Here is a 25934-nt window from a genome sequence, read left to right as displayed (position 1 = left end):
TACGGGCGCAGTTCAAATGTTTGTGCGGCTGGCTTGACTCCGCGAGGAAGAACGACGGCTCACTTGACCGCAGTCATATTCCACATTGTGTAACCAAACCTTTACTACAAGGCTATTGTTGGTGTTTATGTTTTTTGTTTGTTTGTTTGTTTGTTTATTTAACCGCATATCTTATAGCGCAAACTCACACTTTGAAAAGAAAGAAAGAAATTAAGGACTTTTGGGCCCCGGTGCAGTTTCATCTGAATGTAAAGTAGATTCATGTTTTCTGTCAGTGGGTGCACTCCACTTTACCAAATGAAGCTCATGCATGAATGAATCCTGGTGTAGTTCTACCTAACAACCAGCAGGTGGCAGGTGGTGGTAGCGATGTGTCGCCACCGGAAGCGGCACAAACAAAGCGGAAGTAGTGAAAAATATCCTCGCTCGGTACGCTAGCTGCTCGGAGGCGACCCAAAACGCTGTTTCTGTATTAACCTTATATGTTGCCACACCAGTGCCGAAACATGGACAGATAGTGTTTGTTCATTCGGGTAAGTTTTAAGTTTTACGTGTAAATTCAAGATGCGGCGACCGGAAAACCGTGCCGCCAGATTAGCTGCTAGATTAGCACCCGCGGCTAACCTCAAAGCTTGATAGCTGCTATTGTTTTTAGCACTTAACGCTGTGTTAGCGCCACTAGTTCAGATGTTGGCTTAATTTGTTGAAGCCCCACAGCCGCGGAACAGCTCTCTTTGTGATGTTTATATTATTAATGTAGTGTTAACTGGCTTGCTACTTTAATATTTTGAGTAGATCCTATAGCGTTGTTTAATGGCAAAATCACTATTATGTGGAGTCGATACAGATAATCCATCATAAAATTCACGTAATCATCGTAATCATCGTATTCATAAAGCTACACATCAACGCTAAAATGAAATAACGCTACAAGCTTGATTTTACCGGTGGATGCCATAAGTAAATGCTGTGTTAACACGAGCTGAAAACGAAAATATCAATACAATGCGTTTCCTTGCAGGTTGGTTTGTCCGTTAAAACGAAATAACTGAGCTGGTATCTAAGATATATTTTCTGATTTTACCACAGAACTACTACGGACGTGATCCCCATCTGAAGATAATCCACCACACGTGTGTCCTCTCTCCGGGTTGTTGCTCTGTCACAGAGGAGACACAGAAGTCGAGAGTCTTGTGAAACTCCAGAGTCCCTCCACTGTCCCTGCAGTATGGCGAACAGCACCACGACAGCTGTCAAGGTTTTGGGGGGTCCCGGTCCTGCTGGCAGGAGCAGCCCAGAGGGTTCTCAGGTAAGTTTATTTTTGATTCAACAAATTAAAAGATGATGCTGCTGTGGTGGGTTGCAATGCCAGACCCACTGATAGGTGAACTGTACACACACATGAATATCATCTTGTAGACAAGAAGCAGTACCAGTTTCCAGCAACAAAAAGTCATGGTAAAATGGAAAGTGCTGCACCAGGACAGTTGTATACACCTGAATGAGTGTTTTTTATACATACATACATACATACATACATACATACATACATACATACATACATACATACATACACACACACACACACACACACATACATACATATATATATATAATGTGTTGTGGTAAAATTGACTTGTTAGGATCTTGTTTTTAGTCACCAGAGAATTGGTTGAAACAGTGAAAAAGATTTCAGATCAATCAGACTGATTATGTTAAGCTTGTTCTGAATATCGTGGTATCATATTTAACTTACATATTTCATTTTTATGTGGACTATCTTTTATAAATACTGATCATGTTCTACTGCCATCACCCTTTTCCTGGGGTTTTAAAATCAAAAATGGATAAACATGTGTCTTGTCCTTTTTGTCATTAGACTACTGTAGAGAGCATGCAACATCTTCAATGCTTGAGCTCTTTTGTAATGAGTGATGAATGCTGGGTGCATCTGCTTCCTGTTGCAGGTGCTCAGTAAAAAGAAGCTGCAGGACCTGGTGAGAGAGATTGACCCTAATGAGCAGCTGGATGAAGATGTCGAGGAGGTTTGTCTGGGATTTTAACTGCAGTTTAAAATTTACACTGTACTACTTTTTTTTTTCTTTTTTTTTTTTTTGAGTAAGCATATTCGTGTGACATTAATACGGCTTTCATCTTGCCTGTTCTTGTTTTTCAAATGCTTCCTTAACCCACTGCCACATCCATCAAATTTTATTCCGTTGAAAGCCAAGCTGCATGATAAATGGTGTGAGCAGCTGAAAACTCAAGGGTCTTTCCAGCTGTTGTATAACTTTCTTTTACTGAACATGATTGATGATTTTCAAAATGCCTCTTTTTTTAGATGCTGCTACAAATTGCAGATGACTTTATAGAGAGTGTAGTGACAGCGGCATGTCAACTGGCACGTCATCGCAAGTCCAACACCTTAGAGGTGAAGGATGTTCAGTTACATCTTGGTAAGTTGCTCTGGCTCTTTTTTTTTTAGGTTTTCACTGATTAATTTATTTTGTCTCTTCAGGACATGCAAGAGAAAAAAATGAGTGTGAAAATGAATCATGCATCTAATTATAGTCTTCTCATTCATTTTAGCCATGATTGTTTTGTTTTTTTTCCAAATATGACTGTTGGGTTTAATGCAGTGTGCATGCAGATTTGTTACATTTGAATAACACAAGACATTCTGACAGTTGGCAAATTAAAGGGAAGATGAGTAACATGGCAACCATGTCATCAGCTGGTATACTGGTACATCTCTGCTGCCAGTAGATCACACACAGAACGCCACACTTAATGGATACAAGACAGTTTCAGAAGTTGTAATTATTTTGTTTTATAGCCCTGACAACACATTTAACAATTTTTGGAAATGTATCGGAAATTTGATCCTGACACTGAGTTACTCTGAATGTACTTATAGGCTTAGTTGGTAAATTTCCTCGTTAGATCTCTACATTTTTTTTATTTGTTGGAAGGCATAAGTAAGTTCATTAAGCCAGTGTTGAGCGAGTTGTGCATTGCTTCTTTCAGAACGTCAGTGGAACATGTGGATTCCTGGTTATGGCTCAGATGAGATCCGGCCATTCAAGAAGGCGTGCACCACAGAGGCTCATAAACAGGTGAGGAATAAGAAGGCTGTCTAGAAAAGTTACAGCTCATCAATGTTCGTTTTGGGAGGAATAACATGATAGCTGAATCTAACGTTTTGCAATTTTTTTCATTTCAGAGAATGGCGCTGATCCGCAAGACAACCAAAAAATAGCAAGAAAGTACACTAATATGTTGTACCCATTTCTTTTACTCTTTTTTTGGATGATTTTTGTTTGTTGTTTAGTTTTTTTTTTCTTTTCAGTTGGGAATTTTGGACTAAGATTAAGGAAGAGAGGGTTTGGGTTGGGGTTTTTTTCTTTTCTTTTTCTTTTGATTAGTGTTTCATCGTTATGTCTCCCTAACGTTTGACTGTTTTGCCAGAAACATCACATAATAAAATAATTGTTGTCCCTGATTCAGTTTTGTTACCATTAAGCTAACCTAGGCAAAACTCTGTTCATTGCGTTTTTGTCAATAAACATTTACTGGAATACTTATTTTGGATTGTGACCAGTGCTGTATCCAGTGTGCCTTTTGTATTCTAGAGTGTTTGGATGTGAATGTTGATGATTCATCTGCCTTCTCAAAATTATCTTTGGTATTATCTTGCCAATAATAGATGATCATAAATGTTGAGTATGTAAAAGATAATTGCTCCACTGTTTACCCACTCTACTCGTACAATGCTGTTGATAGTTTTTCTTTTATATATATATATAGAGAGGATTTATAATACCAAATTCTTATACTGCAAAAAGTGGCAAAAATATACAATGATTTTTTTTTCTTTCCATTTGATACGTGTGCTGTACCTTTACTGAATATAATAGATTTTATGACATTAACACATGTATTTCAACAGTTGTTAAACATTTTATCTTAACTTTTGTCCAATTTAAGTCTAACACAAATTGCATCAAAAATAATGATAGAAGAAATTATCCCCAGGTGTTGGCTTTTCGTAGTGTCAGAAACAATAAATGACGGATATTATCAAACAAATGTTTTTCTGTATGGCTTCTGTTGCCAGACTGGAGTTAGCCAAAGGAGCTATAGGAAATTGCTGTTTAAAGGGATAGTTCACCCAAAATTCAAATTGCACTCATTATCTACTCACCCTCATGTCGACCAAGGGCTGGGAGAAGTTTCAGAGTCCTCCGTGGCTTCTCTGAGTTACAGGGGGTCTCGGCGTAGCAGTGCATGTCCATATAACGGTTGCAAATGGATACCACTTTTCTTCGTAACAAAAAGACACACCAAAAAACATCCAAATACCTCCATGCTGCTCGTATGTAATGTCTGTCTTGTATTGAAGCCCCAAAATGCGAAATTGCTCAGAAAAAAATGAAATAAGTCTATATTTCAAACTTGTTTGTAACAGAAGCTCCTCTTCCTGGTTCGTCCAAAATTCGTTTTTGGTGTGTCTTTTTGTTACGAAGACAGTTGGTATCCATTTGCAACCGTTATATGGACATGCACTGCCACGCTGAGACCCCCTGTAACTCAGAGAAGCCACAGATAACTCTGAAACTTCTCCCAGCCCTTAGTCGACATGAGTGAGTAGATAATGAGTGCAATTTGAATTTTGGGTGAACTATTCCTTTAAGTTAGAAAGGAATACTTTAAATATTATTTAACTTATAGAGAAAATAGTGTTTTTTAGTTAAATATTTTACACACTTAAGATTTAAATTCCCAGTATATTTTGAAATCGCACACTAATGAGGAGTACATAAATTACTTAAAAGGTCTTGAAGGATGAAATCGAAGCAAAGGGTTAAAATATTGAAATACACTTATTTTACTAGCTGACATATTTTCAGTGAAGCAAGGACACAAACCAATATACAGATTAAACATCACAAGAACCTAGCAGTGAATCGGGGTGTCTTCTCGCAAAATAAATAGTCTGCGTTTTTGTTGCAGAAACACAGGAGATTGTTCATCAGCCGGATGAACAGTAATTGCTATGGAAACCTCTCACATTTCAAAAGAACAATATCCAAAGGCGCCCTAGAGTTTTCATTTAATTAATTTCAATGACAAAACCTGAAAACAATCACTCACTCGCAGGATGCTGTGCAATTATTGGTGATACAACAAAGCCTTTTCCCGACATGTACTCAGACCCAGGAGATTAGTTCACATGAAAGCCTATGGTGATGTTTATAATCTCAGCCAGGGAACCTAATACTTTAACTGCTGCCAGTTATTCACAGCAGGACAACAACAATACATACAAGACTCACAGATTTCTGTCCATGGCTTCTGAGGAGGCAGCACAGTGTCCGTGTGGTGCAGTGGCACAGGACCTTTTTTTTAGTTGTGACCCCTCAAAATTAGCCAGGTTTACTTGCACGTTGTCATCACAAATTACGACCTTTAGTGTGGTCATGAGCTGTGAACCAAAATTTAATTAAAAGAGATTGAAATACCAAATGTGAGATCCCATCACAGATCTTGAGTGGGCCAGACTTCCAGTTTGGGAACTACTTTTCCAGCGCATGGGTCTTCAGGTCCAAAATCAGTGGTCGGGAAGATGTAGACCAGATGCAGTGGTGACCCTGAAGTCTCATCTTTAGCACCTATTAGACTGAAAAAGGAAAAAGCCCCAGTTTCTGGATGTTACACAACCACTCGTCTTACTCAGTCAAGGTGGAATGACCTTGTCAGTCCATGTTACAGCAGCCAGATAAGCTGCAAGTCCAGCATGTTACACAAAAGAACACAAACTTCTCTGCTGACCTTTTCAAAGTTTTCTACAAAAGCCTATACATTTTGTATATAGGCTACTGACAATGCTAACACACTAATGTGTTTTACCACTTTCACATCCGTTATATCTGTTAGCATGATAAGATTTCTAATTAGCAATAAAAAAAAAACACCAAGTCCAACTGAGGTTTTACTTTTGGAGTTACCTTTAGTTTAGAATTGGACATTTTATAACATCTTGGGAATGGGACCTATTTGCATTTTACAGCAGTATCTCCAATAGTCATCATATTTCCCTCCAAAATCACAAATGTCAAGGTAAAGGTGGTACTGTATTGAGAAAAAGTCAGAGGATCACCAAACACCTCAAGAGACCAGAAATGTGCAAAATGTTGTGGAATTCTTTAGAGGTATTTCTGAACCAAAGTGGTAGATGAACTGACCCACATCACTGTAGTATGACATAATAAATATCAATTACTAAACTGAATGTTTATTTTCCAAGTAACCTAAATCTTGACCTATGTAGGAATGACAAAATATTCTACACATTTGGTCACAAAATATTTCAACAAATCAGTCTCTTGCCAAGTTTTGAAGACAGTATCTTCACAATAAAAGGTGCAAAACATTGCATTTCAACTCAGTCCATTTCCTGATGGTCACACCACAAATCCCAGAATAGACGACCATCATCAGTCTACAGTTTAACCACAGCACTTCTTGGTCTTGGGGGTTGTGCTTGGCTGAGCCAGGCTGGCTCTCTGCAACTGCAGCGCCTGTGGGGCAGCGCACTTGACTCCATCCCAGCCTTCTTGCAGCTCTACCTCACCACTCAAAAGACCCTGATAGACCCGTCGAGTGAGAAGTTCGAAGCACTCCCTCACATTCTGGCCCGTCTTGGCGGAGGCCTCCACGTACGGCATCCCGAGCTGCCCCGCCATTTTCTCAGCCTCTTCTCGACTCACAGCCCTCTCTTCAAACTCGTCTCGGTCGTTCTTTTGGCCCACCAGGACGAACAGAACCTTATGTGGTTGCACTCGCTCGCACACCTCAGCATGCCACTCCTTGATATGGTCAAAGGAAGCTCGGTTGGTCAGGTCAAACACCAGCAGTCCTCCAACTGAGTTGCGGTAATAAGAACGAGTCACTGACCTGAGGAAGGAAAAAAACAGACAAAGGGAAAAACACATAGAAGGGAAAGAGTGAGGACACTTGGATTCCAACATATGAAAAATCCAAACCCCACAGGGCAGTGCAAGAGGTCAGAGTTTGCTGGCAGCTTATTTCTAGTTCTAGTGAGCAAATAATTACCTGATTCTTTGCACTGTTTTGGTTTGAGTGCTTTAAGATAAGCAAAGTGACAGAGACTGTCTGTTTGTGAGTAATCGATAACCACTGTGTTTGTCATCCTAATCAGGAAGCTGACAAGCAGCATGTACAGTAGTTCCCTGATGAGTCACAGAATGTTTAAACCACAGGAAAGACTTTGGAGTGGAGCTTCCCATCTGCCAGTTTGCAAAACTTCTGCAGTAGAATACTTCTTTAGGAAAACAACCAAATTTTTCTAGGCTTTTCGCTGACTCATGTGGGATTAGCAGGCAACTGATACCATGCAGAGAGGGGGTAAACATAAACAGGCACAGTTTGCAATTTTCTACGGTTCATTCAACTGGAGAACTGAAATAATGAATTTAGAGACAGAATGAGACAAGTTACTTCTAGTTATTTCATTAAACATGCTGAGCATGGAGAATAAGGCCTTTTCCACTCTAAGCATTTCATATACTGCCTATCTTCAAATGGCGCACACCCATCTTGAGAGGGTGACAGGGTGGATACAGTGTTTTGCTGAAAGCAAACACTGATGAACTGATGTGGTGTGAATGGAATAAGCAGTGGTAGTTTATTTGAATAGCATATTTGCATGGATACGAGCTGTATCTTGAATATGCGTCATAAGAATGGCATTCTGTTTTTATGATACAGTTTACTGTTGTAGTCAAAGTAATGCAATACAAGGCCCCAAGCATGAATGTTTCATGCACTTGTGGCATATGAAGAGATTCATGAATGTAATGAATACAAACATGAGAATAAGCTATGACTATAGCACTGGTATAAAGCCGTTTCTGTCACAGAATGAGTTCATCCTCACCTGAACCTCTCTTGTCCAGCTGTGTCCCAGAACTGCAGCTTAACACGGACCCCCTGCTCCACCTCCAGGAAGTGAACATAGAAGTCTACACCCACTGTCTGGTTGATGGACTCCAGGAACAAGTCTTCAGTGTAACGCTTGAGCAGGGACGACTTGCCCACAGTGGAGTCCCCCAGCATGATGATCCTGAACTGGTACTGCCACAACGTCAGGTCCATTGTTGTGACGGGATAAGAGCGACAGAGAAGGTGGAGACACAGTGCCGTGAAGGGTGAGTCTCGAGAAGCAGTGCAGCAGTTTTGAACGAGGTTGGAAGTTTAAGTCAGGAGTGACTCAAGAAGAGAGCAGTGAAGAGTCTGGATGACACCAAGAGGGATGGAGAAAGAGATGAAACCTATCAGTCCCACCCCCAGCTTCCCATCAGTTTGTACCCTGTGTGCCCACGCTCCAAACGTTGAGTAACAGCTACAGCAGCCACTCCTTATTAATCTCACAATCAGCAGAGCAGTGTGTTCACAGTCATTCCTCACTCCTGCAGTACAGTATCACTGAAGCGTCTCATTCCTGTGGTGGCTCCTCAAATCCAATCCAATCCAAAAGCAGGTGTGTAGAAAAATCTGTCCCATAAAGTAGATCCCAGCACTGCTGTACTGTAGTTCTGATCCGAGGTGCTGCTACTGTATGCATGAACATGAGTGTGCCGTGCAGGGGCGTGGACTTCTAAAGTTTGCCTGTTGATACTTGACAAAAGGAGGGGCAAGAGCACAAGGACACAGGGAGGGCGGTTGTGGAAAGGGAGGGCCAGATGTGTGAAAGAGGGCAAAGGCTTATAAGGAAGCAGTAGTTGTAATTTATACTTTCACTGTGCTGCCATCCCCAACGTCTCAAAAAATGAGTTTGAGTGTAAGCAACGGTTTTCGTGCGTTTTTATGGTCATGACTGCAGAGTGAGCAATGCCGCCAAAAAAGGGGAAGTTGATAACAATACAGCCTTACATCCCCAGGGAAAGACTGGGAAAGGCGCAGGATATGCACTTCATTTTTTCATAATAGGTTTACTTTGCAGACAGTATAGTGTTATATTTACATTTTCTACTTTCGTGGTGACTACATGTCTGCGGGTTTATATTTAGAGATGACATCCTGTCTGCTTCACTAACATAGATTCTACTTGTAATACTTATTATCTATGGTGTGAATACACAACATATAAACACAGATCATCAGTGAACACAGAGGTTTAATAAAAGGCATGACTTAAGCAAAGCAGAACTTACCCTAATTTGCAGCTCAGCTAGAATAAAGGCCAAAAGTGTCATGAGAAATAAAAATTTATTTATTCAGAATTAATGCACATATTCAAGCACATGCATCTGAACTTCATAAATATAAAAATATGTTTCTTCATACATTTGGGTCACAAACAGATTAACGAGTAGACTGGCAGAAATAATTTAACTATTCAAGCCAATTTCACAACGCTCCATACAGAAATGTAACTTTGGAAGCTTGATGCTTACCATCTACAGTTGACTGCGTCTGACGCTTTGAGATCAAAACTTAGGTCTTCCTCTTGCGGTTTATGGCATTGGTTTTAAATGCCAAGCTTGCTTTTCCAGTTAATATTGTTGACTCAGGGGCAACTCTAAGTTGGCTGCTTTGTCAGATGGCTGCAACATTTTTAGGAAGCTGTGGATCAGATATGACAATAAAAGGTAATGGAGTTCAAAACCGTTTGTGTTGATGTCAGCAGCTGAAAGGTCACAAACCAAAAAAAAAAGTCATGCAACCTGAGCCGGCGAGTTCGGTTTTAAAGTTTAAAAACAAACTTATAAAGACAAACTTGTGTTGGTAGAACAACTTGCATGCAGAAGTTAAAACCCAAAGTCTATGTGATATTGACTATTACTTAAAACAATTCACCTCTTTACAACAACAAAAAATCCCTGTACACCCCACAGCCACGAAAGCGTAACTGGATTATTTGAAACCAAACAAGTTCTCTACGCATTTGTGTACTTCCCCTGAGTGAGTACTATGACCTCTCAGTTGGAAATGAAAAATACATTAATCCATGGAATCACAGGGTAAGACAGACAATAAGAAACATTTCCAATGGTTAAAGTATCAGTAATAGGTCAGCTTGTCACAACACAGGCAAAGTTCTGACAGTAAAAGTTACACACAACTGTACGGAGTCATTGTTTCTCATCAGTGTTTTCATGTGTTTCAGTGGACTGATATGCAAGATGGCTGTCCCAACAAAAACCTGATTGCACAGTTCCCGACTCTCATCTTAGTCCTTTGTCACTGCGCTTTCTATACCTAAGTTCTAATACATTTTCCATTCCTTTACATTTTTACCCCAACATACTGCTAATGTGCCCCCATCACTGGCGCCCATTTTCTTGACAGGTTTTCCATGATTTCTAACAATTTCCCTGTAAAAATCTTATTCAGTTTTGTACTTATTGCAGCAGCTCTAAAGCACTGTGCTGAAGGCATTATTTATTCAATGTAAAAATGACTGACAACACATTGTGCCATTTAGAGCAGAAAACCTGTTTAACATGTAATTTGGTATTATAATGTCAATTTAGGGCAGGTTTTTTTTTTCTGGGCTTTGCATTTAACTGCGCTAGTGAAAACAAACACATCTGCACCACTACAAAGAGGGAAACCTCAGCTCCGAGATGTCAGCTTCAGGAGAGCTGCTGCCGCTGCGGTCGCTGTAAGTGTCCCTGCAATGAGAGGCAAGAAACATAAAATGAGTATTATGGCCTCGACGCCTGACAGGGATTGCTTTCATACAGTGCAGATGCAATATTGATGTTACAGCTTCACTGTAAGCTGAAACACCCATGGGACTTTCTGATACAGTTTGACAACATAATAACACAGAGTTGCGTAGATTATGACACCGACTTGAAATATTCATATAAATTACAATTCATGTTCACAATTCAACTAAATTTCAGCCAATGAAATAAAATATAATGTGAAAAATGCCCAAGGCATTTTCCAATTTAAGCAGCATGGAATGACAAAGCATAACATCAAATAACAAGTATATTTGGACTGAAAATCAATGAAATTAAATGTTAATAAGATGAGAGTGGAGCAAGTTCATTTTTTATAAGGTAAACGAGGTAAACCTATGAATAGCTGGAGCATCACAGTATAGCAATATCACATTTTAATTTCCACTAAGCAGCTTTTGGGTGATAAGAGTGCTGTGTCGGAGTGTACCGTGGAGAGAGGCGACAGCCCTTGGCCTGGTAGCTTTGGAGTTTTCCTGCTGCAGCCAGCAGGAGACCAAAATATGGAGGAGAAGGTTTGATGGGTCTGGAGGTGAACTCTGGATGGTACTGCACTCCAACAAAGTAATTGTGTCCTGAAACATAAAAGTAGACATTTTGGTTTCCTCTACATTAGTTCTCAAAAGCATGCAACTAGACACAGGAGTGTATATACACACACAACCAAGTATGATGCATAGATTATCAACAGCATGTGGATGTTTCTTCACTTTTCACTTACCCTCCAACTCGATGATCTCCATCCTCTCTCCTTCCTCATCTTGACCAACAAATTGGAGACCCTTTGCTTCAAAGTGGTGCTTCAGCTCAGGATTAACCTTAAACAACAAGGGGTGACAATTCAGGATAGGCTTTAAAGAAAAAAAAAGGTTATTTTTATGATAATTCAAGATTAGATATAATATTTTTGGATTTCTGTTCCCAGAAAGAAAATTAAAGCAGAAGTAAGTGATATATTTGTGTTAATATAAGTCTTAAATAGTTATATCTTCCGACAGCAATCACTTCTATAGAGTGTTTGGTCTGAAACACGGGTCTGTCAGTCCCTCTGCTCTGCTCTGAGCCGAAGAGAAAACATTTATCGTATCCTACAGTTTTTATCCAATGAGGAGAGAGAACGGCATGCAGGGCTGTGTGTGCAGCCAAGGAACGCCGTGAATGTGGCGACGTAGGGACGAGGACTGTTATGGTGCGTTCAAGGAAACTCGTATTTTTCTGACCGTGAAGTGGTACCAGTTCGATCTGGTATGAGTTCACTGGTCAGAAGTTACGAGTGGCCGTTATAGTGACTTTCACCGATAAAACAGGTCGGAAAAACACGAGTGGGTTGCCTGGAACGCTACAAAGTCGTAAGTTGTGACTTGAAGCTGTAATTTACGATTTCAAAAGCCTGCCTGGAACGCAGCATTAGCGAAAACGACCGGACCACTTACTTCTGCTTTAAGCTTTGAAACTTGATTTTCATTTGTACCTCAAATCTGTGTCTGTGCCTCTCTTCAACATACTCATAGCCTCCGTACAGTTTTTCTGCAAGAATGAAACATCAGTTGTCAGAAACAGAAAAGCTGTAAAGTATAAAAAGGTCAGCAGTCCACCATTTATCTCAGGACACATACTCATTACACTGTTGTTGGATTTGAAGAGTGTCCGCCTCTTCCCCAACCTCATAGTCCCACCCATCTGCCCAGGGTTGTGCTCTGGCATGTCAATCACCTGCAGAGATCAAATAATACTGTATGTTAAAACCATTCAGCTGTGATGATGTGGTCTGATATGAGCAGAGAGAGAGAGGGAGAAAAAAAAACCTACCACAGGGTGTTTGGATTCGGGATTAAATTCTGTGGAGTTTGCATCTGGAAATAGATAAGCAAAACTGATCTAAGCTCAAAATCAACTCGCAGTACGACTAAGGTTCTTTCATCATTAAATTAGAAACCACGGGAATTAAACGTTTCTTGGCAATGTGTCCAGATGAACTGTGCAATTACTCACCTTGCCATCCAAGAATATTGCGGGCAAACTCGCACACTGCCAGCTGCATGCCCAAACAGACCCCTGCACAAAACAAGACCAGCAGGATTCGTGCATAATGAGTGCTATTGTAAGGACTCATTAATAAAGAAAGGCAGAACAACATCCCCGCTGTGCAGAACACTTACATGGCTAACATTACTGTCTCTGCATTTTATTACACTGTGCCTATAAAGAAAGTATTCACATCTCTGTGGACTTGGAGTCATTATTTTACAACTTTTGAAAGTGGATGCAATTAAGGTTTCTTTTTTAAACAAAACAGGAACGCAAAGATGGTGTAATGTCAAAGTGAGAACAAATGGACTTAAATTACACACAAAGCAAATGATTGCAGTAGTATTCTTCCCCCTTGCTGCTATTTTTCAGAGTCCTCTTTAGCAGACACTTTACCTTGGAGTCTATGAATAGAGTGGCTCTTGAACAACTTCAAACAACTGATTATTTTCTCCTTTTTATGTGGCTATCAAATACATCAACGTTTTCATTAGGTGTAGTTTTGGCATGTTAAAGCTCTCTGGCAGGCTGTGTGCAGATGTTAATTCAACTTATTCTTTTATATATTTGCCCAGTTCATTTTGTTCCTCAAAGACCTTCAATGTTGAGGCTCATATTGCACTGAAACTACATGTCACATGTTGCTGCCACACACCGATAGGCCCTGAATATTATGCAACGTTAGCATACTCCAGTCAAAGTGGTTCAATAATGCAATCAATTACATGTTTCATTTTGTACTCGAGATAAATTCAAGAGGTTTGTTTTCATGTCTGTTATGTGCTGAATCAAAATTAACTGTGACTCAGTCTTGTAAAACAATAAAACACGACAGTTCAAAGCAAACAAATGCATTTTAAAATACAGTTTAGCTGTCACTTTAATTCCTTTATCTGCAAACACCGGCATAGTAATACAGCTATGAAGCTGCATCATCAGTCGCCAGATGAAAGAGAACAGCCTTATGTCTAGTCTTTATCTGTTTATCTTTTGATATGCATCAAATCTGAATATGTAATAATGGAGAGGACAGAATTTATGAGACGTAGCAGTTTCCGATCTCTTACCCAGGAATGGCTTATTCTGCTTCCTCGCCCAGCTGATAGCCAGCATCTTTCCCTCTGTCCCGCGCACACCAAACCCTCCTGGCACCAACACGCCACTGTGGGGAAGAAGAACAGAGTGACGGCCTCAGTTCAGTAGAAACACCTGTGCACCTGCTAATCCATGCAATGATCCAAATCATATGGCAGCAGCAGTACAATGTACAATATAATGTAGATGCAGGTTTGAAGCTTCATTTAATGTTCATATCAAATATCTGAATAGGGGGGAAATATCTCAGTGACTCAGACTGTTGGTTCCAGACAGGTTGGTTTGACTGTTTCTGAAAATGCTGATCCCCTGGGACTCTGACACACAACAGTCTGTGGAGTTTTGACTTCAAGTGGTGGTGGGGGGGGATAAGAAACATCCAGCAAGTGAAAGTTGTGCAGATGGAAACAACTGGTTGATAGGAGGTCAGAGGACACTGGTTCTTCTTCAAGATGACAGGAAGGCTACGGTAACTCAGACAACCACTTTTTTTTATAACTGTGGTAAGTGTAGCGGCATCTCAGAATACACAGCATGTTGAACCTCTGGGGCTGCAGTGGGCACGGGCTCACTAAGCAGTTGACAGTTGAAGACTAGAGAAACGAAGACTGGTCTCGTGAATCAGGATTTCTGCTGAGGCAGCAGATGGTAGGGTCAGAATTTGGCGTCAACAACCCGAATCCACGGACCCAACCTGCTGTGAGCCAAAAGTCCAGACTGCTGCTGGTGGTGTAATAGTGTGGGGAATGTTTATCTGGCACACTTTGGACCCCTTAATACCAATCAATCATGGTTTGAATTCCACAGGCTCTCTGAGTATTGTTGCCAACTACGTGCATCCCTTCACTATCACTATTTCCCATCTTCTAAACGGCTACTTCCTGCATAATAATGTCACAATGACACAAAGTAAAAGTCATGTCAATCTGATTTTTATCAACTTGACAGTGAACTTTAATGACCTCCTGTGTCACAGACCTCAATTAAATTGAACACTTCAGGGGTGTGGCAGAACAGGAGATTGGCAGTATGAACTTATCGCAAACATATCTGCAGAAATGACTTGATGCAATCATAACAACATGGACCAGAATCTGAGGGAAGTTTCCAACATCTTGTGGAATCAATGCCACAAAAGAAATGAGACTGAAACCAGCCCAACCAGAAGCCCAACCCCTCGTATCAGCGTGTGGCTCCTAAGAACGTGGCTAGTGCATAAAGCCCTGTTCAGATAAACTAAAGACAGAGAGGGGAAGACTTGATGTTAATATACCTGTTCATCTGAGGTAATGGTGGGAGATGCTTATAAGATTCACACTTTCAGTTGTATTCATATAATTTCCTTGTTGGTATTATGTTGGAGAATTCATACACATACAGTAGTTGGGAGACAATGAGAATGCAATCTCCATTTTTCCTCTCACTCCTCTGGACTGGTAGAGCTCTAAAACCTACTATACAACTACTGAATGAGGTTGCTATCAACATTACATTTTCTCTTTTTGAGATGCTGTCTTCTCAGAGATGATCAAAAAAGTTCATTACAGTAGGACACAGTTTCTCAACAAGCTCAAACGAATACATAAAATATCATTAATGAAAGAATATCCCAAGTACTGGAAATCAATACCTTACAAGCCTCTCTTTGATTACAGTCTGGGCACAAAAATGGATTAAAAACTCATAAATTTAAGTCTTTTTTCCCCTCAGAGAAAAACAATACTACAACATTATACACCTCCATACATCCTAACTGAAGGTTCTATGAGGCTCCATTCACCTCTAGGAAGGACAGCACTCTGCTGCCATCATGTGGCATGTGAACAGCACTGGAGCACTACAGTGTACAACCTAACATTGTTAATTGCAGATTTTCAATATCATCCAAGCCTACTGGCACGTGTGTTCTCCCGGGTTTATCTACTCACTTAGAGCTGCAGAGTTTTTGCCAGGCCTCGTGATATTTCACTGGCTCATCCTGCAGCGTGGTATTCTCCAGGTCTGCAGAGTCGATGTACTGTATTAACAACAAACACAGCGTTTGGAAGGAGATCAGTCGACATCATGGCCAACAGACTGAAAAACTGTCAGGCACTACTCCAGTCCTGGACTACAAAGCACTCATGGTGGATCCAGAAATGAATATTCAGAACATAAAAAAGCAAGAAATGTTCCCATACCTTGACCTCTAGTTTGTGATTGATGGCGAGGGCCGAGTGCTCGAGGGCCTTGATGACTGAAGTGTAAGAGTCTGATAACTTTGTGTACTTCCCCACCAGGGCTATGGAAACGTGCTCCAGAAGACGATCAGACCTGAAGAGAGAGGAAGATGATTCCCAGAACTCTGACTCATAATCATAGCCCACAGCTACTCAGAGAACAATTCAGCGTTTGTTGGATTTCACCTCTCGACCACAATGCTGCGGTAGCCGAGGAATAGTTCATCTTTTGCAGTTCAATTTGGTTTGGTTTGTAAAACAAATGGTAGAGGAGAGAAACTGTCTCTGTGGTTAAACTAACTGGTCCACCGCTGAAAAAGTAAAGAATCTGTGCCCATATATCCTCACTTTTCTTGAACGAGACACAAAACCGGGGGGAGAAATGTCAGTGACTGAGACAAGCCCGCTCACCTATCAGCCATCTCCTTCCACTTTGTGAGCATCCTTCTGGGTCTCACTTCGATAGGCAGGTTCAGCCGCTGACGGAAGTAGCTCACGACACCCTGGTCCTCCAGCAGCAGAGGCACTCTGTAGATTGAGGAGACGTCGTGGACACAGATCACCTGCAGAGAGTGGCAAAACATGTTAGTTCAATTTTAACTGGCAACGGAACTGAGCTATGTCAACATTTAGACATTGTTATTTCACAAGACAAATAAAGAATCAACTCCAGCACACTGCCAACACTGTTTCAGCTGAGATGCCTACTGAAGGCTGCTTGACTGAGTTTGTTTTGCACCAATGCAGTTTTCCTCCTGTGTACTTGTTAACAGATGAACGATACAGAATACTTATTTTGGAGTAAGATTTTAACTTGTGACATAATTGTCCATCAACAGGCTACCTGGTGAAATAAACCTTTCCTCATTATTTAAAATGTGCTTTGATGTAGCTACTGATGTTGTATTATCCCTCCCTCTTGGACTTTTAGTTGTATGTGTTTTATGTCTTTCTACTTGCTGCAACACTAATTGCCCTACGGAGACACAAATAAAGCTGAAACTGAGATATTTTTGAATTTGTTTCTAGAGCTTGTCAATATTTAAATCAAACCCAATTATATTACATTCCCCCAAGTCACCTGCCAGTGCCAAACACATTAACACATGAGAACAGTTTTCCCAAATATTATTCAATCCTAATCAACACTTAAAAACAGTGTAGTAGTATCCTGTGTGTAGTAGTATCACTTAGGTCAGTGAATGGAGCTCGACTAGTCACTCCAAGACCTTGACTCGTGACTAAGGGTGACTGAGCCTTTGCTGTTAGAAACCCCAACCTGTGGAGCAGCCTTCCCATTGAAATAAGACTGGCCAATTCTTTAGTGTCTTTTAAAACTCTTCTTTTATTGAATTGACAAGCCTTTGTAAATGTTTAATGTATCTACTCTGTACTCTTTTATGATCCCTGTTGTCTGTGTTGGCTTTGCTTTACTTGTTAAGCACTTTGCAACTTTGTCAAGTAAACTGCTATATAAATTCAGTATTATTATTATCATTATTATTATTGTTATATCCATCTTATACTGTACTGTTCTGTCAAATTCATCTCACTGTGCCACAGTGGCAGATGTAAGTGGATACAACAGGAACTGCCCTAGATCCTAGCTGGTGTTGGCAGCATGCTTTACACAGAGAATTTCAAATGAGGTTTACTGCAGAAAAATCCTGGTACTTCACCTGTGTGGGCTCCACATGACAAAACATGGAGATCTTCTCCTTGACAGCCGTTTCTAGGGGTGTTGTACAGCGGCACATAATCTGAGAAAATTCAATACATTTATTTTTTAACATCATGTTATACTACAGAACCACAGTACAATCTAATCTCAACGTATTTCATATGCAGACATTGTAGCTTAAGCTATTATTTGGTCGTTTTAAGCCACTGAGATGAACAATTATTGATTTACATGCACATAAAAAGGGAAAGGTGGAATGGCGGTTTTATATCTGGAGCATAGGGGTAGAGAAAGTCTAAGAACAAATTGTAAATCTGACTCACCAAATCTGGAGACAAGCCCAGTCCTCTGAGCTCTCGGACACTGTTTTGGGTTGGTTTGGTTTTTTGCTCTCCTGTGGTATTGGGCTGAGGACACAAAAAAGCAAATTACCCTCATTATTCATGGTGGTGATTCTACGGATTTTATTTCAAAAACCAGAACAAAACCTTAACTAAAGTAATTAATAATAATAATAATAATAATAATAATAATAATAATGCTGATACCATATCCTGTCTGTGTTATTTGCTGTTATTTACATGATGTGTGTTCATCTGTCCGTCTTACCTGTGGTACCAAGCTGACATGGATGTTGCAGAAGTTCTCCCTCTTCACCTTGAACTGGAACTGTCTGAAGGCCTCGATGAAGGGCATGCTCTCGATGTCCCCCACTGTGCCTCCCAGCTGTTGACACAAAACATCAGCTTAGACCGCAGAACGATGAACACACGGGCCGCTTTCTCAGCAGCTCACACACCCTGACAGAGAATTGTAAAGTGCTGGATTTCATCACCCGCACTGAGCCCATTATAATGTCAGGGCTGCTTTTGATGCATGCCGCATGAAAAGAAAGGCTGGAGGCAGGGTTATAATTTAACTTGGTTTATGAGGATATGACCGTTTCAACTATAAATTTACAAGAGATGAAATACTTTTACAGCGCTCCTGTCAAACAAGCACTTGATTTACTCCACCGCCAAGATTATTTTTGTTTTTGTTTTTATGACTACATCCACAATACCCAGCTGTCCTTTTCTTCTTAAACAAGTGGATTATTTCAGTCTCTTCTCAACAAGTGAGTTTTTAAACTCCTTTATTTTTCAGTTTTTCTGAAATAATGTTTGTTTTTCTGCTTCACTGGCATATCCGCTTGTGTAGGTTCAGCGGTTTCTCCCACTGTTTGCAGAATGAGCCAATATTTTCTCTCGCTTGAGGGAACATGCTTGATTTCATTTCTGATCGAAAAACTTCCTCTTTCCTTTTTAAACAGACGAGCAGAAAAATGCCCTGGTCAAAACTTATTCGAGTTGCCTGAGGAGGTTGTTAGAGTACTCCACTTCTGACCTGACACAGACTCTACTCAGTGTTTTCAAATATAATAACACATGATGCCTAAAACAACACTTACCTCAATAACACAAACTTGAGGCTCCACACCATCATCATCCACTGAGATCCTGGCTTGTTTCATCACCCACTCCTGGATGGCATCTGTGATGTGGGGCACCACTAAGAGAACAGACACCAGTAAATTCAAAAAGTCATGTGAAATAGTCTCTCTGTCCTAAGTATGCATTAAATGCAAACACTCAGAGACAAGTCTATCCCTTTCCCTAATAAGCCGCTATATACTGTATCAATGTCTCCTTTCACGACCAACAAGCTGAATAGAGCAAGCTCTCACCTTGTACTGTTTTGCCAAGGTAGTCTCCCCTCCTCTCCTTGTTGATCACCGACTGGTAGATCTTTCCTGTGGTGAGGTTGTTGTCCTTGGTAAGACGGATGTCCAGGAAACGCTCATAGTTCCCCAAGTCCAGATCCACCTCCCCGCCATCATCGAGAACAAACACTTCACCTGCACGACACGGAAATGACACATTCTTAAGCTGCATCGTGTCAATTATAATAACGGCAGAACTCAGCCAAACATAACAGACAAAAAAAACAACCATACTGAATACACTCAATGTACCCACCGTGCTCATATGGTGAAAAGGTGCCGGCATCAATATTGATATAGGGGTCGATTTTGATAGCTGTGACGTGAAGGCCGCAGGACTTCAGGATCGTTCCCACGCTGCTGGCAATGATACCTTTGCCAATGCCAGATATGACACCGCCAGTAACGAGTATGTACTTCATAATGGCATTAGAAGGCTGAACACACGCAGAAAAAAACATGGCAATAGTAAATAACTGACAGAAACATTGTGCACAACACCTAAGGCGTTTATTAACCTGCTCAACCAGATGTGAGACTGAGTCGGTGCATTAACAGTAAATACTGTGAGCAGTGTATTGCAACAATGAGGTAGATTGGTGAATCCTGTGATTAAAGCTAGTTGGGATCAAAATAAACAAACTGCCAGAAGACTTTCATGAAACGTTATCTCTCACTATATTAACTATTTTCACATTTTAACAATGTAAGATGAAGCATCTCTGAACCTGTGTCAGAGATTATCACCATCATTTTGTTTTTTATAAGCGACAAAGTTAGGCGACACCATGTTCCCAAATTTGTAGGTGGAGCTACACGTTTGTTTACATCTGGATAACCCACTGTGCTTCTACATTAACCGGATAAATAACGTTACAGCACAACGACAGTGAAGCAGCACACTTGATAAAATCAAAAACTATAACGCTCTCATCTTAGCATCTTATTAGCCTATATCTTAATATCAGTGCAGTTTTCACTTAGACATTCATTCCCGCCAATCAACATCATGATATGAAATGTCGAAGGCGGGAAATACCACAATAAGCGCGCAAATGTTAATGGCGTTTCAGTCGTGTCTCCTCCCTAATGTCAGTCCATAACTCTGACAGCCCATGTTAATTACAAAGGAAAGCTAAAAGTACATGTAAAGGACGCTGTAAAACCGGAATGGTTGGAAAGTTTGACATAGCTTAGTTTATTTACCGCCGTTGCCCAAATGAGCAGCCTGTTCTTAGCCACAGTTTCCCAAGATAACATTAGTAACGTTGTTTACAGTGAGTAAACTTTATTAACTGGACACTGAGGTGATAATAGTGTTATATACCCAGCCTGCTACAAACAGCAGTAGCTATGGTCGACCAGCTAGCTAGCAGCCACATGAAGTGTGAGTTTGCAGCATTACTAGCCTCTGAGCGCCTGTGTAGGACAAAATGTTCCGTGATTTAAATCCAGACAAATCAAAGACAAACTTACTTAACGGCTACAGAGAAACTGGCGTCCAAAGGTACGTAGAGAGGAGATGTTTTCTCTGTCACTTCAGGGAAATTTTCTTCTATTTACGAAGCATCAAACTCCACGTTTCAGTGTCAGCAGCAGGAGCACGTGTAGCAGAGGTTGACGGAGGCTTTGCTACAGTCTGTTTCCTCCTTCCGTTTCTTCTTCATTTGTTTCCCTATTGTTTGCCTTCAAGGCAACCTCGCTTGACCGCCCCTTATGAATCCCCCAATCAGCTGCATGGATTTAAGATACGGTTGCTGAGAAGGTTTCCCTGTGAGACTGCACTCTGGGAATGAAATCACATTCACGTTGTCGTCACTGTGTAGCATCACATGTATTGTTGGCTGAATGAAGTATTTCAAGGTCAGTGCAAGTGTACAATTTTTGCAATAAGGTGGGAAGTAATCACACATAAACAACCTAAATGAAACATGATCAATGAATCACGTCCTGTCCTCTACAGCAAATGACGTATTTGCCAAGATTAGTGTTGCACATAACTATCATCACATGTAGGCTACTCCTTGTTTTTAAGTGACAGGAAGAAAATGCAGTTTGTTTTTGTTGTTTGTTTTGTTTTAGTTTTTTTGTTTTTTTTACTATTAGATTCTAAATATCTTAATCATTACTACTGAAATAATCTAATTCTGTCATTTGCTATGGTTTTCAATTTGTTCCACAAGCAATTTCACCACCAGATGGCATATGAGTTCTATGCAGTAGCCTATTAATATGTAAACTACATCTAGGCTACAATGGGCTCTTAAATGCACAGGATTATTTACAAGTAGAAATACTCTGGATTTATGGCATACGGCATCAGATCTAGCAGCACCGAGTTTATTGACAAATTTGTACACCTATAGATTCTGGTTTGGTCCAGTGAGGCACAGCAAATTAGAACAGCAGTCCCCCAAAATCCTGTTCACACTGTCGCACTGTCTCTGAGATATTAAAGTTTTCCTTCATCTATTCACTGTCGTGCTGCTCCAGTTTTGCTATGGGTAATGAGAGTGGTGATTCTAATTCATTTCTGTCCATGATCTTGATCTAATTAAAGACCTCATCCCTGCCACCTCATTTTCATAAGCTGTTCCCTTCAATTACATCTGACAAGTGAGCACAGACACACATTAACCTCCAGCATGAAGAGGTACTGTGCTTCCCTCATCTCTCTGCAATCTTGAAATCACAGAGAGGGCAATTCAAAGGCAATTCCACTTCTTTGAATTCACCTTTTTTGGAAAACACATCACTGGATGGCAGTGCACAGTGTTATTCAGCCACAGCACTGTGTGTGTGTGTGTGTTTTGATACAGCTAACAGCAGATTGCCATGAAATGTCGTGTTTTGCAATGTGTTTTGGTCATATGTCTTAGTGTGGCCAGAGTTAGCTGTGACGGCTCATCCTTTTTTGCTAATGATTATCTATAATCTTTAAGTGTTTATTTTTACCTTTCACAAAAAGTCAGAGAAGCCAAAGAGTCTGGAGAGATCTGAACACTGAATGAAACGTAACTCAAAATAACTCCAGGCTATAAGTCTTTCGGAGGGGGCGGAAATGGACCTGACCTGATTTATCCAGCTAAATCATAATGGAGCTCATACAAAATTGATTGACTTTGCTACTATTAAAATGGACATAACATCATATATAGCACTGCTGGCTTGTGACACTGCAGTCTGATCAGGACCGCTGTACAAATTGGATTGAATTACCTTTAAAGGAATATTGCAACATTTTGGGATTACTAGGCTACTACACTTAGACAAGAAACCGCTGTGATGCCAGTGTGCTCGAGGGGTTTACCATCAAGTCACTTTACCTAGACACTGTTTTCCAAGAAGGAGTTACAGCTCATGAGTCTCTGCAAAACCAAAACTTGTCATTGACATCTTTTTATATAAATAACTGAGCTGCAGCTGGGTCAACTTTGGGGAGAGTCAAGTTAGTTGTTTTCCCCTGGGTCCACAGTCTTTATGCTGAGCAAAGCTACTCGTCTCCTGGCTCTAACTGAATATTCAACATGCAGACACGACACTGATATTGATTTCATTTTAAGAGAGCAAATGAGAGTATTTCCCAAACTGCTCCGTTCACATTAATTTAATACAATAAAAAAATCTAAATGGTCTGAAGTGAGGCTCAAATGTGATGTGGGCATGTCCATGTCTTTTTTGCTGTTGTAACCATGGAAGAAAACAGCCCATGTGCCAGACCCGTAGTTTAAAAAAGTTGCACTTAATCTCTTAATTCTTCATGGTAGTGTTTTGGATACCAATCACAGTGCATCTCCCGTCTCCTTTAAAAACCAGACGCAGATGCCTTGACGTATTGCTATTATAATGGCATAGTGTTTCATAGAGAGTTTGATTCTATTTGCAGTCGGCTGATTATATATTGTCGCTGACCAGTGAGCCTGGTCCTGGGAGCACAGTGCAAGTGTATTTGCTTTTCAAACAATGTTGGTGCTGAATGGGGAACTGCTTTGGTCTGAAAGAAGGAAAGAACTGAAAGAGAGATTTATTGCCAACGGAAAAAGCACCTCATCAAATGTTTGAATTTGCTGCATTTCGAGTCATACATTGATGTACATTAAATATTAAAGTGTTGGTTATTCAAAACAGGACATGTAAAGATGTCACCTTACGCTGAAAGATATGATATTGTAGTTTGCATTTTCAGTGTTATCTGTTGTTTTATAGACCAAATAAGATGTAGTATACCACCAATAAAAATAATAATCGGTTACAAACCTGTCGTTATTTCACTTATCTGACTCTTAACAAAAAATACAAATTTTACATTTACATAGTAGTCTGTAAATATAGTCTGTGATGCAGATTATCAGCAGCACAAATGAAAAGAAAAAGGCCTACTGGCTAATGTTTCTGAACACCTGAGCCATGTACCACCCTTTATTGGAAATATTCATGTACATTTCATGCACTGTGCTGGTGTTAGAATAAATCAAAATGGTTCATAACAACAACAAAAAGCACATCAATGCAAAGAGAACAAAAAAAAAAAAAACATTCTCCAAAAAGGAAAAAGGAAATATCAGGTCATGTTGTCAGTGTTTTCTTCACTTCACCTACACCCTGTGAAGTGAGACAGTAGCTACAAGAATAAGAAACATGTCCTGAGCTTCTCCTCTCCCAGATCTCTGTGGAGAGGTCCGACTCCTCACTCAAACAGACACACAAAAGAAACAGTAGCCCTCATCCCCCGCACCCAATACCCATTATTTATGAATGGGAGTGGTGCCTTCCCCTGTCCTCTTGTAGTTTTGGAATGTGCAGGATAGATCGATTTAAGAAGGGAGCACAGATGGCTCTCAAGGCTCAATGCAGTACACAACCACTCAGAGGAAAAGTGAGCTCTTGGGCAATTAGTGTCATTATGGCTGCTCATGTGCTTGTTGGGCTGGATAAACAGTGGCTGTGGTGGCAAAGGGTTAGGCATGTGGGTAGCATGGATAATGATGATCAGTGAAGTCGTGCAGCACAGCCAAAATACACACTTTGCAATTGTAACCGGATAAATCAGACAAAGCATTCAGAGCAAAACAGGTGTTGTAGTGTAGGGCCTTAGTATAATAATAATAATGGTGGTGGTGGGGGGGGGGGGGTTGGGGTTAATTAATTATTCTTGAATTTGGCTTTCTGTCAATCACTGAAATTATAGCTATGACAGAAAATTTACATGTTCTTAAATTACACCCACATACCCCCCGTGACAGCTATAGTGTCACACATGTGGCAATGAGGTCAGGTGCGGTTGTAAACAGGAGCCTAAGGCGAACAATAGTCTCTCTGAGATATTTAGCTCATAGACCTCTGGGGGGAAACCCACACGCTGAGTTTGTTGTCATTGTCTTAAACCTAGTTAATACTCTGTTTACGCTTATGTGCGTACACGTGAGTGTGCGCGAGCCTGTGTGGGAGTGTGACACCTACCATTCCCGTCTTATTGCCTGAGCCAAGTTATTGAGAAAACAAATGTCAGTTGAAGGGCGTTGTCTGTTTGGTGTCTGCACTCAGAGTTAGTCTTTCCTCCCGCTACTTGGAGCAAATCTAATTTGATTATGAGCACCAGTGAAGAAAGGCATTGAGGGAGAGTTTATTGTATAACATGGGGCCAAGGATGACAATAGAGAGATGAGAGAGAGTAAAATGGAGAAAAACAGAGAGTGAGTTATCTTGTGTGTGTATGTGAGAGAGCGAGAGACAGAGACAGAGAGGGACACTGAGAGAGAAAGAGAGAGAGACTCTTCCCATTGGGGATGAGACTCTGGATTAGTGCCTGGTATGCCACTGAACTGTCATCTGTGAGCTGCCTTTGCGCACGTATGGAGGCCAGCATATCTCATGATCCTCAACTATTATCATGACCCAGCTCCTAGCATGTGGCCTCCTGCCTATCTCCATTCTGCCCCCCTCCCTTGACCTCCCTGCTCCTGCACCTTCCCCTCTACTGTATCCTTTCCTTCTCCTTTATTCACATAACCCTCTTCCCCTCCTCACCCTCATCTTGCTCTCCCTTTCTTTTCCTCGCTCTCTCTTCTTTTTAGCCAGCCAAAGAACAGCTAGAGGCTGGGCCTCTGCCACCTTCGTGAAAACAGACGACAGTGTTTTGTTTTTTCCCTCCCCACACTGCCGCAGACCCCCCTCCAGGAGAGGTCTGTCTGCCTAAGAGGAGAGGGGGAAATGAGAAGGATTGATTAATTTAAAACGCATGCTCTCCTCTTTTTTCTCCGCTCAGCCCCCCTTCAGGAGGACATGCCTGCTCAATAGAGAGATTGAGAGGAGGATCATGGGAGCTCATTCATCAAGCTGTGTATTCCATTATAAATAATGTGTGCAATGTG

The 25934-nt window shown here is 40.7% G+C and overlaps 3 protein-coding genes across 3 annotated transcripts; 1 reads left to right on the top strand and 2 right to left on the bottom strand.

Moving 5' to 3' along the window:
• Window positions 1-405: 405 nt before the first annotated feature.
• Window positions 406-3584, top strand: taf12 (TAF12 RNA polymerase II, TATA box binding protein (TBP)-associated factor). Its single transcript, XM_085801122.1, has 6 exons — window positions 406-533; window positions 1090-1309; window positions 1968-2045; window positions 2342-2456; window positions 3028-3116; window positions 3224-3584. Exons 2-6 carry the CDS (start codon window positions 1229-1231, stop codon window positions 3257-3259), a joined length of 399 nt encoding a protein of 132 aa, XP_085657248.1. The 5' UTR covers window positions 406-533; window positions 1090-1228; the 3' UTR covers window positions 3260-3584.
• A 1514-nt stretch (window positions 3585-5098) lies between these two features.
• Window positions 5099-8670, bottom strand: rab42b (RAB42, member RAS oncogene family). The gene is made up of 2 exons (XM_085801121.1): window positions 7961-8670; window positions 5099-6957 (listed from the first exon to the last, which is right to left on the bottom strand). Exons 1-2 carry the CDS (start codon window positions 8176-8178, stop codon window positions 6510-6512), a joined length of 666 nt encoding a protein of 221 aa, XP_085657247.1. The 5' UTR covers window positions 8179-8670; the 3' UTR covers window positions 5099-6509.
• A 604-nt stretch (window positions 8671-9274) lies between these two features.
• LOC146971700 (CTP synthase 1-like) lies at window positions 9275-21172 on the bottom strand. The gene is made up of 18 exons (XM_085801114.1): window positions 21040-21172; window positions 19820-20000; window positions 19528-19698; window positions 19252-19352; window positions 18411-18527; window positions 18125-18208; window positions 17800-17880; window positions 16532-16683; window positions 16082-16214; window positions 15830-15918; window positions 13874-13968; window positions 12771-12833; window positions 12588-12631; window positions 12395-12491; window positions 12250-12305; window positions 11500-11596; window positions 11209-11353; window positions 9275-10700 (listed from the first exon to the last, which is right to left on the bottom strand). Exons 2-18 carry the CDS (start codon window positions 19983-19985, stop codon window positions 10625-10627), a joined length of 1767 nt encoding a protein of 588 aa, XP_085657240.1. The 5' UTR covers window positions 19986-20000; window positions 21040-21172; the 3' UTR covers window positions 9275-10624.
• Window positions 21173-25934: the final 4762 nt, after the last annotated feature.

Source organism: Trachurus japonicus, chromosome 16, assembly GCF_045865225.1.
Source record: "Trachurus japonicus isolate A0001 chromosome 16, Traja_1.0".
Classification (NCBI taxonomy): domain Eukaryota; kingdom Metazoa; phylum Chordata; class Actinopteri; order Carangiformes; family Carangidae; genus Trachurus; species Trachurus japonicus.
Note: the sequence above shows the minus strand (reverse complement) of the source record. Positions and strands in the feature narration are given on the sequence as shown.

Coding starts and splice junctions, on each gene's coding strand:
- taf12 (XM_085801122.1), top strand. CDS start 1,229: ATGGCGAACAGCACCACGACAGCTGTCAAGGTTTTGGGGGGTCCCGGT. Junction 1,310..1,967: donor GCAGCCCAGAGGGTTCTCAG/GTAAGTTTATTT, acceptor TTCCTGTTGCAG/GTGCTCAGTAAAAAGAAGCT. Junction 2,046..2,341: donor TGGATGAAGATGTCGAGGAG/GTTTGTCTGGGA, acceptor CTCTTTTTTTAG/ATGCTGCTACAAATTGCAGA.
- rab42b (XM_085801121.1), bottom strand. CDS start 8,178: ATGGACCTGACGTTGTGGCAGTACCAGTTCAGGATCATCATGCTGGGG. Junction 6,958..7,960: donor GCTGGACAAGAGAGGTTCAG/GTGAGGATGAAC, acceptor TTCCTTCCTCAG/GTCAGTGACTCGTTCTTATT.
- LOC146971700 (XM_085801114.1), bottom strand. CDS start 19,985: ATGAAGTACATACTCGTTACTGGCGGTGTCATATCTGGCATTGGCAAA. Junction 18,209..18,410: donor ATGTCAGCTTGGTACCACAG/GTAAGACGGACA, acceptor TTGTGTCCTCAG/CCCAATACCACAGGAGAGCA. Junction 12,306..12,394: donor ATCCAACAACAGTGTAATGA/GTATGTGTCCTG, acceptor TCATTCTTGCAG/AAAAACTGTACGGAGGCTAT.